At 50.1% G+C, this 13,941-nt stretch overlaps 2 protein-coding genes across 2 annotated transcripts, besides 1 other annotated feature; one reads left to right on the top strand and one right to left on the bottom strand.

Annotated features, from left to right (window-relative positions):
- Positions 1-512: 512 nt before the first annotated feature.
- On the bottom strand, positions 513-1,276 carry PODANS_1_21910 (uncharacterized protein; the record flags this gene model as incomplete). Its single annotated transcript, XM_001906473.1, has 2 exons — positions 513-734; positions 785-1,276. 2 exons carry the CDS (start codon positions 1,274-1,276, stop codon positions 513-515), a joined length of 714 nt encoding a protein of 237 aa, XP_001906508.1.
- A 1,211-nt stretch (positions 1,277-2,487) lies between these two features.
- Positions 2,488-3,338, top strand: PODANS_1_21900 (uncharacterized protein; the record flags this gene model as incomplete). Its single annotated transcript, XM_001906472.1, has 3 exons — positions 2,488-2,933; positions 2,984-3,176; positions 3,228-3,338. The coding sequence occupies 3 exons, from the start codon at positions 2,488-2,490 to the stop codon at positions 3,336-3,338; spliced, it is 750 nt and encodes a 249-aa protein (XP_001906507.1).
- Positions 3,339-4,917: 1,579 nt separating this feature from the next.
- Positions 4,918-5,009, top strand: a tRNA (tRNA-Glu).
- The last annotated feature ends 8,932 nt before the right edge of the window (positions 5,010-13,941 follow it).

Genomic DNA, 13,941 nt, shown 5'->3' with positions numbered 1-13,941 from the left:
GAGCAGCGAGACTGACGAAAAACGGCGTCGGTCGCAGTCGGGATCGCTATATCAAGGGTACGGAGTATCTCGATCGAGGGCTTTCGCAAGTTTGCCAGAGTGATGGAATGTTGAGCGTTTGAATGAATTGGCTTTGGCGTTGGCGTTCAGGGCAGTGCCAGAGGAGAGTCCATGCCTCGGCTGCCGCTGCAAACTGCCCTGGGTGCTGGGTGCTGGGGCCGGCCTGTGGTGGTCCGAGCTCCTGACGCAATCTTGAATCCGGGGGATCTGCCAAGCAGCAGGGATTCAGGTACAGGGGAATATGAATTCCAACTCGTGAACGCGTCTTTCGCGTGTCTTTGTTCGTTGAGACATGAAGCGTCACGGGAACAGCATTTTCTTTACAGACATAAGCAACAGCAGAGCGACTGCTTGTTTATTTCACAATTCATAGCTGCCATTGTCTGGATGACTTCACATGCTGCTCAACCCCACCGGCCCCGCCTCTCCAAAACACCGAGAGCTCAAGCTCCTTACTGTTGCTTCTGAGCCTTGAGCTTCGCAATCCTGGCCCGGGTCCCGTCAATGATCTCTTGCTCCTTAAAGATGGAAGTCACGCTCGGGTGTACAGCGACAACTTCGGCCCATTTGGCAAAGTTGGGAGCCTTCTCGACAATCGATGGCCACAGGTTGGAGGGGTAGAGATCCGTCTTGGACAAGCTCTTGTGACGGATGACGAATGACCCAGTCAAAACCTGGAGAGCTGTTAGTGGACTTCCTCTACTCGCCAAAACGCCGAACTCACCTCAGCCTGTGTGAGCTTGTCACTGCCACCGAAATAAGGGCTGGCGTCTGCAAGCAACGGCTCAACTTCCTTCACAAGGGCGGCGACGGCCTTGTCTGCGATCTCGGCTCTCGCAGCTTCGCCCTCTGCTGTGTAGAGGGCAAACAGCTGGCTGTTGAACTTGGAGATGAAGGCGTCTACAAATAATGCAACACGTGCACGGCGCAGCGCACCCTCGGGTGTGTTGGAGGGCGGCAGGAGATGAGATGGGTAGGCGTCCGCCAGGAAGTTCGCGACAATGGCAGACTCGATGATGATCTCGCCGTTGTAAGAGAGTGCAGGGACCAGGCCTCTCGGGTTGATCTTCAAGTACTCCGGTGTGCGAGGGGTGTCAAGGTCGATGATGACTTCTTCAAAGGGAACCTTGAGCTCCTCCAAGATGATGTGAGCCCGGTGTGCCCATGGGCATCTGTGGTTGGTGTACAGGATGAGCTTGGCGTCGGTAGAACCCATTTTGTATATATTCTGTGGTTGTTGTCTTGCTGCTGGCTGCCGGTATCAGGGGCTCGTCGTCAAAGTAGGGTTTGAGAGGTGGAGACGTTGGTGATTTTGCCGATTCTTGGTTCAAGGCGCCCAAACCACTTTTTGAAGTCATTCGAATTGGCGCAAAGGTCCTGGTTGCTGACAAAAGGGAACGGATTTCGTCATATGGCGCTATCGAGAACACCATCCGGGTGACAAATGGAGCTTGCTAAGCATCACGCACTCGGTGCCGTTAGTGGCCGAAGCTCGGTGTGCAAATTCCCCCGCACCTGGGATTCAACAGCTCTTCCATGGGCGGGGTGCTCCCGTAGAACGGGCCGCTTGGACAACCCCGTTTCCTCTTCAGGTTGACGGTGTCGGAGCCGATGCCGACTGTTTCCAACACCCCACACCCCATGTCAGTCGAAGCGCGTAAGCCCCACCCGGTATTTCACTGTTTGGCCATGCAAACGGGTTCTTGACTTTACATTCGGTGTCTTAAAGCCCGGTGGGCCATACGGACTCAGTTACGAATACCTCTCGTCACAACGATTTGCCAGCCGCGGCACGCACCGCTCTTTCGGTCCCATCTCGTTCCGCTTCATAGGATTGCTCCTACCGTGATGGGTAGCTGGCCTTGGTTGAGAGATAAGCTTCCTGGGACATATCGGTCTGAGGCCTTTGTTGAAGTCAAGTATACCCCTCCAAGATACATTCTGATATCTGAGGACCTCACACCTACCACGACACCCAATATGGCCCCACTGCCCCTCGACATCTACCTGCTGTTGAAATGATGAGCTGGGAGCTTATCGGGTTGTTGCTGGCCAGCATACTTTGTGAGAAGCTTGAGGTTGACCATCCGGCTAAACACCCTCGGCTACCACGGCCCGCTCGATATTAAGAAGCTCTCGGCGTAAAGCGACGGAAGATGCTGCACCCGTTGCGTGAAGGGGGTCTCCCTGGCTGTGTTGATGCCGTGTATATGTAAATGACGAGGGCGCTGCTTTCTTGTTTGGATCCATCGGGGTATCTTGTTGAGTATCAAGGTCCTAGCTGCAACTCTGAATCATGAAGTTCAAGTCTCAAGCCGTTCTCGCGGCTGCAGTGGCAGTGAGCAATGTGGGCGTGGCTCAGGCTCATGTGTTCATCTGGGTATGGCCCCCGCCCCTTCGCACTCGACATAACCAGGAGACTAACCAATGCAGGGTGTGTTCGTCAATGGTGTGGACCAGGGGACCTTCAACGGCATTCGCACACCAGCATATAACGGTCCTCCTCCGAGGGGGTACTCCAATTCCCCAGTCAAGGACCTGAACTCCATCGACATGCGCTGCAATGTTTTGGGAGACAACCAAGTCCCTCACACTATCAAGGTGGCCCCAGGAGACAACATCACCCTCGATTGGCATCACAACAATCGCACGATTGCGGACGACGTGATTGACTTCAGTCACCATGGCCCTGCGCTTGTCTATCTCACACCTGATCCGCCAACCGAGAACTCTTTTGTCAAGATTTGGGAGAAGGGACTGTATGAGCTTGGGCCCACACCTTTCTCCCCAGGAAAGTGGGCAACGACATGGGACATCAAGGCCAACAATGGACTCATGAACTTCCGTATTCCGGCAAACTTGAAGGCTGGTTTGTGAGTCTTGGCCTCATAGCAGTGATGCAAGCCGATGCTGACTTTGGCAGCTATCTGATTCGTGCTGAGATGGTTGGTCTCCATGAGGCGGACGCTCGGTTTGACCAGAACTCGCGGCGTGGTGCTCAGTTCTATCCAAACTGCGTCCAAATCGAAGTGGTTGGTGATGGCACCGTGGAGCTCCCGGAAGGAGTCTCCTTCCCAGGAGCCTACAAATACGATGATCCAGGAGTTCATTACAACGTATGTTTCAAAGTAATTCTGAACACATGAACTCACTGACGCTCGGTTCAGATTTATTGCTCGACTGAACGCGCCCCCCTCGCCCCGTGCACCGATGCTAGCACCTATAAAATCCCAGGTCAGTCAATATCTACAGTTCCAGCTTTCACTGTCAGGTGCTGACCATTTTTTAATTAGGGCCTACCGTCTGGTCGGGTGCGTGGCCTGAGACTACTCAAGTCGCACTGGGTCCAGTCACCGGACCAACAACTGCAACACGTTGGAGCAGTTGGTGAGTACTAGTTGCACTCTTATCATGGTTTGGGATGGTTCTGATCAAGGAGATAGGATCCAACAATCCGTAGTTACGACGGCGACTTATGACCAAGCCGGCTCGCCGGTTCCCGTCGCCACATCGCGATACACGGCTTCTTGGTCACTGGCGTATGCTGCACCAACAGCGTCACCAGCTCTTTAGCGGCAATGATGGTGGCTTACTGCGTCGAAGGCGAGTCTGATAACCAGGGATAGCGAAAACCGGTTCAGGGGCAGTGAGAAGGGAACCTTGGAGCAGAACCAGACGCATGGGATGTTATTCGTTGTCCCTGCGGCATTTCTCAGACAAATTCGTTCACGAGTCGTTAGCTTCAGAGCCAATCGGTCTCCAGTGTGCAAATTTCGCAGTGGAAGCTGCCTACCGTTGTAGATTCCGGTGGTTCAGGAGCCACTTCTTGACCACAACATGAAGCTAATCTCTCTGATGGCTGTCAGCTGTTGAGCCGACCCCGTCCCAAGTAAGAGTTCTTAAATATGCTGCGGCTTCGACCAAATTCTATTATTGAGCCCTGCACCTTGCCGTCATTGGAAGAGAACCCTCATTTTTGGCACAACACCAGCACCTTTTGCCCGTCACCACGACCATGAATGCCCCTGCCAGATATCTTTCGTCAGAAGCGGTCAACTTCGCACGTACGATAGATTTAACTCGGTCTCAACGCCTGACTTTGTTCATAACCCGCGCCGCTCCTCTTTTCTTGTTTCTCGGCTTATGGGCTATAGCTTTGGTTTACCTGGCATCTTTCGACGCACAACCTCCGGAATCAGTCAAAGACGCACCTTTGTCTTCTACTATACAGAAAGGACGCGAAGAAGGGAGGGCAATTCGAGCTTGTAAACTCTCAAGAATTCCGATGCCAACGCCAGGCTATAAGCTCGACTCGGCTGCCACCCGCTAGTCATAGCGCTCAATCTTTTTCTCGAGTCAAGAAAACATGCCAGCGGGAATACCACACGCTTCCTCGGAGCAATGGGATGCCCATCAAAGTCGCATTCAAGTCAACCATCACCCACGCTCAACCCACGAAGTTGATACTTGGGGGCAACACCAACCAGAGTCGAGAGCCACACGCCACCACCAGTGCATTGTGCAGGATGGGATCGAGAAGTGGAGGGGCGGGACAACCACATCTTGTTCTATGGTCAGCAAGGTCTTAAGTAGCATATGTAATATCACATTCTACACAGGAATCACACCCTCTCGCTCATTTCTGATGCGTGCCAAGGTGGAGGTCAGATTGTCCCATGGACTCCCCAGTCTCTCTGAGAGCTATCCTTTAAGGTTCGCAGACATGTTGTTGCTCTTTGATGGTTCGTCAGCGCCATTGGCTTGCGGGACTTGCAGTGGGTGAAAGTTGCGAGTCATGGGCATAGATAGGCCTGGGTTCCACCCACAATTATCGTAATCCAATCGGGACCATCCTCGTCGGGTATGGTGTAGCGGTAACATCGTTGACTCTCACTTCTCAGAAGTGTCTGTTCTCTCAACAGCCCCGGGTTCGACTCCCGGTATCCGAGTCTCCTTTTTCACAGTTTTTATTTCTGCCTTCATTTGGTTTTGGGTTTTGCTCAGGGATCCACGATTCAACCCAAGCAAAACGCTTCTACCCAATTGATTAGAATATTCCCCTGTTTTCGGTCTTTTCTGGCCAATTGCTGTTGGAATATGGGACCCGCATGACCCCCACGATTCTGCTGTGAGCATGATATCTCTCTAATATTTCTTGCAGAAACCCATACATCCCAAGCAATTCTCGGCAGTTCTCCGCTTAGTGTCAGGTATGACAATGGAAGCCAGCTGCCAAGGTTGCCTGGGTGCTCGGGAACGGCCGGACATACCTGACAACAGTCTCTTTCTTTTCATGGATCTTTCCAGATGAAAGACATTAACAACGTGCATCCTGATGGTATGAATCGCACAGCTTAGGTACCTTCCAGGTTGGTATTGTCGAGGCGCTATCCTACCCTAAACTCCATCACCACCGACATTGCATAGAAGGAACCTCATCCCACCCTTGGGGGCAGAGAAATGCGCCGTCCACTCTATAACCGGGCCATTGGCCGCAATGGGCGATGCATCATATCACAGACCAGTCACAACAACATTCTCTCGTTACCAGGAAGCGGGAGGGCGGCCGCATGCCAAAATACCCAGTTCTCAGCACATCAGAATGTCCGATCATCTGCATAGAACATGGAGCTTACAACATGATGCGAATACGAGCAAGTAGGACGAGCCCTATCGAGAATTAGGAGACACGAGCCAGAAACCAACGCTTGACTTGTGGCGCAAGCTGGGGGTAACGAAAAGCCTGGAAGGGCCGAGTGCATCGAGGAGGGGTGGTATCATCGCGCGGTTTAGATTGCGTCTGGATAGCCAAGGTGGGGTACCTATCTTGGACCGCTATTTCCTGACTCCTTCCACATCCCATCCCTTCCATCTCGTCATGCAGTTGGACGAATAGGTCGATACAGTGCAGGTTGACGCAGCTGGACGGCGAAGTGAAGTCAGAGTACCCCCGACTAAAGACTGCAATCGTGCATGAGATGTGACGAAGAAGAAGGGTGATTTTGTGTTGGCGGAAGGCTGTGAGAAGGGTGGGTTGAGTAATTCGCTGCGAGGTATAGAGGTGAATATAAAGCCGGTGGATGATCATCGCAGGTCCACCCTCCTTCATTTCTCCATCGCCAGTCCGGCTCGAACCTCAGCTCGCTCTGTTGGGATCGACACACTTTCGTTTTATATCAAACCAAGACCTGGTCGATCTTCGAGTCTGTCAGCCCACCAATACCACCGTACATCACACCCTCGCGCGTCCTGAACCATTATATCTACCAGACACCAACCACGCTCGCTCAATGTCCGACAAGCTCTGCGACCACAACCTCAAGCACGGCTGTAGCGCAGTCGTAGCCAGCTCTGTCTCGCTTTGCGATGCTTGCGAAAAGGGAGCGTGTTGATTCAGACTCCTCTTGTATCATATGCACGATCCCACCTACTGCTTGAAACTCACAGCCGATACTACAACATAAACAGCACCGACCCAGTCGTCTGTCCGACCTATCGGCGGGTGCTGCACCCGATACTACCGTCTCACGCCTACCCTGGCTGTTGAATCCATTGCTACGCAGCCCTTACCGGCGTGTCTCACCTGTCGACACTTGGTTGCGTGTCCATGACACCACCACCACCTTGCATTTCATGTGGACGACGACGGTTGCAATATTGGTTGCGTCACTATCTCCTTGAGCTCAGGTGGAACTGTCTGCCCGAGTAGGATCGTCTCTCTCAAAAATGTGCGGTGCCGACTTTTGGCGGGAGGTGTATGAAGAGGATGATTATGAGGTTAACGCTGATGATGATACCCAATTGAGGGTACCGATTCATGAGGGGCATGTTAGAGGATTAACACCTTTTGTTTGTTTTCTATGAATTATGTTGGCACAGATTGCGAGGTTCCCAAAAGGATGGAGATAATTGGATGTATTTTTCAACAGGGCTAATGGTGGAAAGGGATATAGTTGTGGGGATAAAGGGGTAATGTTTGGAATAATTACGTAGGCAGAGAAGCTGGATATGCGTATTTCCTTGTAATTATTATCTCTTTACACTCCAATAGCTTTCTCCAATCACTTTACATCTCCTCAGAATTTGGCCGAAAAGCGTTCCTACTGTCTTCCACCGGGGTTTCAACCAGAATGCATCTATCTATCTGATCATACGTACCATGATAACCAGTACCACCCTACATGGGCATACTTCATGGAGTTTATATATAGCTGTAACAACACCGGAATGTGCTCACAATTTGCCACGTGACTTCTCGCCGCTTTATCCAAACTAAATCAAGCGGAGCTCAGGACCGGCTCATCTTCGGCTCCAGTCTGCTCACTTTCTACTTACTTTGCTTACAGATTGCTCAGGATTTACTTACCTGAATTAGGGACTATTTAGGGTCTATTTACGCTACTCAGAGATTACTTAATATTTACTTACTTAACTTGGGAATTATTTAGAGTATATTTTATTTATTTACTACGTAACGTTAGTTAAGTAAATATCCCTCAGAAGGTACGCTCTTAAAAATTGTTAATTTATACTTAGTAACCTAACTTCCTTTTTACTTAATATTAAATATATACTAGTTTATCTATGAATTTAACTTTAATATTTTTATTAATATATAGATTATAAGTTACGTTTTACCTTTATATTATGTAACGAACCTCTATTCAGAACCTCTAAAAGTGATACTAGTTAAAGGCACTTCTAAACAATTCTGGTTCGGTATAGCTAAACAGTGAAGAGAGACACAGCGGCAGGGCTGCAGGGTGAGGGGAGGCTCACTGCTTGGCAAAGGTGAGCCAGGGAGCCGGAGTGAGCCAGGTACGGAGGTACTTGGGGGCTTAAGTTTTATATATACGGAGGAACTGGCTGGTGTAGATAGACAGTTCCGCAGTACGCAATTCTGGTCACAGTTGTTGGTATCAAGACTATTGTGATTGAGACAAGCCATTTGTTGTACACTGTTTAGCTGTACCGAACCAGGATTGTTCAGAAGTGCCTTCAACCAGTATCCCTTTCAGAGGTTCTGGAGAGGGGTTCGTCACATGAAAGAGGTATCGCTACACAATCTCCCAATTAAAGACCTAAATAATCCTCTCCTTCTTGAGGAACTCCGGGACATGTACGACCTGCTTACGGAAAAGGGGGTTCTTCATGGGGATCCAAGGCTCCACAACTTTCTACGTGTTCATCAGAGGATCGTTGCTATCGACTTTGAGCTTTCCGAGCCTCTTACCAGTAAAATAACGAATGAGCATGGATTGGAGACCTTAAAGGATGATATTAAGAGACGGGTAAGGGAGGCACAGGGAACTCGTATCAGGCAGCAGCCTCCCTGCCGAACCTCGGCGCAACGTTTCGGCCCCCCTAAAACCATGCCTCCCTCCGCTTAGTATCTAAACTGTTAGTACTCATAACTCTGAGATCGCCGAGCGTATCTAACATAAATTGTTCTCGTATGCAAGGTCAAAACAACAACTATAACGATAAAGCACCCGATTTTCTCCAGCATTTCATCGAGTCCAAGAAAGGCACACTTTTCCGCATCGAAGATTGTGGAACGGCTGGATCAAGCTATGAGAGAGCATAAGGCAGAGAGGCAGGGAGACTCAGCTATGGTGATAAGTAGCATATATATGTCACACTTCAAAATTACCGCAATGACGGGAAACAATCAGCTTCCCAAACATATCTCTTACCAACGAACAATGGGCAGCCAGATGTCTGACGCCAACACGGGCGAGTATGTCGTGGATGCTTTTGGAGCGAGGTGAATTTTGCAACAAGTGTACAGATTGTATTTGCATGCCACTAGTGGACGCCGGCACTCCCCGAGCGCAATAGCAGCTATGTAAGCACCCTTACCTGACACACTGCCGAACACAAGTTCACATCCTGCCGAGAATCTGCACTTGCCTGGTGATGTTAGGGTCGGTATCCCGGCGAGACACAATATTGCATGTTTGGGAAAGAGCTTGAGGGCGTTGGCCAGATCCTCTGGGATTGGAGAATCAAGTCGCCATCCTGGAGGGGGAAAGGGCACGGTGGAAGAGATCACGGGGTACGAGGTTCCAGATATGCAAGAAGTTGCGGAAAGCATACAAAAAAGATGAATCAATTGTCCCAGGTCCCAGTTGTAACCGACGGAATAGAGCCCAGACTGTAGCTTAGCTGAATAATACTGTCATTAACCTGTCAACCTGTGCTACCCGTGACACTGTATGTACCTTTTAGCTACACCGAACCGTCATTCAGAAGCAGCCTCCAACCAGTTTCCCTCTCAGAGGTTCTGATGAGTGGTTCATCACATGAGGCTAAAAGTATCCCAAACAGTTTCACCATTCTCCTCCAAGATGGGATTGTCATTCGTATCAGCCCAGTACCATGCGCCACTCGGATTAAGTTTCCGTATATGGCCATTAGGATGCGCTTCGTGTTCCTCATTTTCGTCATGTCCATTGACCCAATAAGGATACCCTGACAACCAATTGTGTCTGCGAACATAACCATCCACTATCGCTGCCGGGGCTGTGGCAGCTTGCATTCTTCGAACCTGATGGGCCACTGCCCGGAAGAGGCCATAGCGTAATGATGCATTGTTGCCTGAGAAAAGAAGGCCGCTAACCTGGCAGTTTTCCTCCCGGATATTCTGAACCGTCTGAGCTTGGAATACAAGGATCAGGAGGGACAGGCCGTCATATACTACTCCAACGAAGCATTTGTATTTATGGCAGTATCTATATTATACGTATCAGTACGGAGCTATCGATATGAGGCGATTATACTTACCCTCTTTTCTCTTTTTCTAGCCATATCCAATTGTGATTTCCTTCACCTCCCATCCATTTTGCGGCATCAATCATCTCAGGCTTATTAGGATCTCCTATCGTAAGGCGACGCTTTCCGCATCCCCAAGTAAAGTCAATGGTCTGGTTGACATTGGTTGGGCCTAGAGGTCCTGATTCTGACCGTTCGACTATGAATGGTAAGGCGAACTTGATGAGTCCAGAGATTTTCGTGTAGAATGTCCTGGCACTGTCGCCCTCGCTCTGTACATATTCCCTTGTGTCGTTCAAAGGAAGAATTGCAAAGCAAATGTAAAGAGAGCTGGCAGCCAACTTGGGTGTTTCTGTTCAGTTCGACGCGCATGGGGCCTGAGCGCTTAACCCCATGCCCGTCTCAAGACAGCGGCTTCTCGCCACCTCCTAGAAGACAGGTTTCAAGGCTTTGACATGTCTACCGATATTATCAACACAACAGCCCACAGTCCCACCGAATGCCGCTGTTATCGCGCTTCCTTCTCAGTGGCATTTTCTCACATGAAAAGATTCCTCATCAAGGATCTTGAGGCCACTGAAGATTATTGAAATGAATTGAACCTATGTTGTTCCAAGCCCTGAACTCCAGCCCTTGTCACAGGAATCGTCAAAGTGCACAGTGGTATGGACACTCACTGCTGTCCACAGCTACCCGACATGACGACTAACCTTACTAGCACCCGACAGTGATTACACGGTTCAACCCCAATGTCGCAGGATACCCGGCGTAGCCGACGGCAGGATCTTATGAATCCTGCAACACCACCGAGCTAAAGCGTTCATCCACAATGTCTCCGTATCTTCCAGGGGTCAGACTTCGCAGCCGAGAGCCCCGGATTACTAAAAGCTGATCCTAGTTGGCCTGATGAAATATATTAGGGCACTTTCTGCACCTTTCTTGAAGCTCTCGAATTTCACTCCTTACTGAAAAAGAGCACAGAGCAGTCCGAGCGAAGCCGAAAATATATGGTACCTTATTTATCCCACATCCGTCTGACTCTGTTCACTCCAAGCTCGAGGCCAGGCACAGCAATTGGGTCCCAAACACCACACAGCCCTCGAGGAGCAGGGCTGATCTCCTGGGCTGAAGCAGATGATGTCGAGCTCAACCAGGGAAGCACCCCGTCAAGATCTGGGGGCCATTCTAAGCTCTCAGTTTGTTATACCTGACTCGCAGGAGTCCGCGCAAGACTCTTCACAGTTCAGTGATAATCCGAGTGGCAAATGGGATCGGCCCCAAAAAGCACAAAAGCTCTCAGAAGGAAAACTCAAATCTCTTCAATACCCATTCATCTGCTCTCTATCAGAACCGCCAGTGTCTCCCATACATCTCCCCGCGCTCAAACCAGCGGTTTGCCCTCTTTGTAAGAAAGAAGTCGACCGAGACCTTCTCACTGAACACCAAGAAGCCAACCCCCGCCAAACAGTCCCGTTCATGCAGAGGTTCTGCATTAGACACAGGAAGCATTCTGCACAAGACATCTGGGGATCGAAATGCTACCCAGACATCAAGTGGCGAGAACTTGACCAAAGGATAAGCTGACCTTTACCCCTTCATCGGCTCCATCTTAGAGGGAGAAAGGGAATCCTACTAAGCCACCCGATTTAACATCAAAATAAAGGAAGGACAAAACAAGACCCTGTTGTCTTCCGACGAGAGCCTGACACCGGGGTACTACGGCATCAGAGGGCTACAGTAAATGTCTGAGAATTTGATCCAGAAGCTTTTGGATTCTCGCGAAAGCAGTGGACAACACTTGGTTAGTTGGCTAGAGTAGATACTTCCGCAGTATGCAATCACAGCTTGTATTCACGGTATCCTGAGTGTTTACATTGAGGCATCTTGTGTAGGGCGGCGGCCTAGTGAAGTCGCTGCACGCGAAAGTGAGGCCAGAAAAGCAGGAGAATTGATCAACAAATTGATATTATTGTGGTTTTTTTCAGGTAAAATTACAGAGTGTGGAAAACCAACAGAAATATACCCCAGTAGCAAACACCAGCTGTGGGTCTGGTGAAAGACGTGGGCCTTGCAGGCCCCCCCCCCCCCCCCCCCACAAACAGTACACTGCCGTTAAAACTGAAGCTATTACGAATATCCTCCTAAGCTTAATACATGCCTTCCGTGTCCCTTAACTTCTTTTTCCCATACTCTAATAGCTTTTTTCCCTAGTTAAAATACGTCCTTTTATATATCTTGACCCGGAAAATCTCGCATTCCTCATAACTATATAAACTTCGCGGATTTTTCCCTTTATAATACCTTTACAAACCTGTCTGCCAATATCTCTAACCCAGAAACATACTAAATAATAAATCTTTCTTCCTTTATTTACTTTAATTTTTAATCACTTCTATTTAAACCCCTCTATAATATTATTAATAATTACCGTAGAATAGGTATATACTTTAAAAATAGCTCTACTATAGTTTACCTCTAGCCTAGTCTTAGGTAGATTTAACTATTACTTACCGTACTTAGAGTTTGCTCACCCTGCTCCATACTTTGCTCACCCTGCTTAGGCCTTACTCAGGCTCTTACTCCCACTGCTCAGGATATCTCCACTTCTGGTCAGGTTAAAGCGGCGACTGCTCAGGTCCCAGAACGGAAATGGAAATTGTCCACGTCCAGATTCCGATATTGTTCAAGCTGTAACAAAGGAATAGTTAAGGGGTGGAGAGGGCTTGTTCCAAGGTCCTCCAACGCTGTACAGACATTATGTCACAGTGGTGTATCTATCTCATTCAGGGGCACAGCGTGCTAGATCAGGGGGGTTTGTTTACACGGTTTCTTGGCATCTTCAAAGAAAACGGCATTGCCAGTGGGTCCGATGATCGTCATGGAACCCAAATCAGAAACCGACTGACGGCGCCTGTGATATTTTCCCTTCAGTATCCGCATATTTACTCTATGCTGCATTGGATGGACCTCATGAAGTCGCGGATTTATGAGATTTCTGGTGTCTTGTTTCTTTTTGGTGGTCGATGGTTATCCTTATCTCCGTTGCACAGATCCGGAGGGTCCAGGCCTCTGTAGGTGCCGTGAGCCGGGAGGAAGAGGACCCTGAGTTCTGCCAAGGCCGATACCCGGGAACGGCCCCACTGTGATCCGACTGTGGCGCCGATCTGTGATGGCGCGCGCCAAACCCAATAATAACCTGTTTGCAGTGGTTTGGACACCAGACTCAACAAGGCACCACACTCAGTAATGGGAATTGCTGTACGGAGCATTTATAGGTATGCCAAAATATGCCCCGTCGATCGAAACATAATTGACTGTTTGGAGGTGCGCAGGGCGGCCTCCTGGTATCATTGCGCACTGCAGCCAGACACTCGGATGAGACGGCATCATGACCTTCCTTGGCGGAGCTTGGCCCCCTGGGCGCGACCACAGACCTAATGAATCAATCCTGGCGACACGCAGCGCTCAGTGAATCCACCTGCCTGTTCCCGCCGCGTGTCGTCGACTGTCAAAAAGGTCATCCACCGCCCTTTCATCTGTTGATTCCTTTTGCAAAGTCAACAGCGAGATCCCCGTGAATTTCACCGTCGCAACCGCAACCAAAACATGTCTGGATATCCTCCTCAGCAGGGGTATGTGCCTATCCTCCCCACGATCCTGCGTTTGGCTGTGGCCCTTGTTTTCCGACGGCGATTGAAGCACTCGAGTTTGCCCTGCGGGTGACTGGTCGCAAACTGCCAAATGAGCCTGGACAATGAACTACGGCCGTCCGCCACCGACACGAGACTGACGAGATTCGACACACAGTGGCTACTACCCCCAAGCCCCTCCCCAGGGGTACCCTCCTCAGGGCTATCCCCCACCGGATGGAGGGTCCTCTTCCCCGCTATGCCCCGTCAGACGTATCCCATCAACCCCCCACCCAACCACTCCCCCCTCCACCGTCCCAGTGACCCCCACCACCGCCCCCGCCGCCACCACTCCAATCGCGTTCTCTTCTACACGTAGCCTGAGGATAGCAGCCACCTTCGACAGGCCCCAATCCTCCCCCTACACCTCTCATCCCAACCCACGCACCCCTCTTCCCATTTTTGTACAGATCGAGCT

This window comes from Podospora anserina, chromosome 1, assembly GCF_000226545.1.
Source record: "Podospora anserina S mat+ genomic DNA chromosome 1, supercontig 6".
NCBI classification, from domain to species: Eukaryota; Fungi; Ascomycota; class Sordariomycetes; order Sordariales; family Podosporaceae; genus Podospora; species Podospora anserina.
Note: the sequence above shows the minus strand (reverse complement) of the source record. Positions and strands in the feature narration are given on the sequence as shown.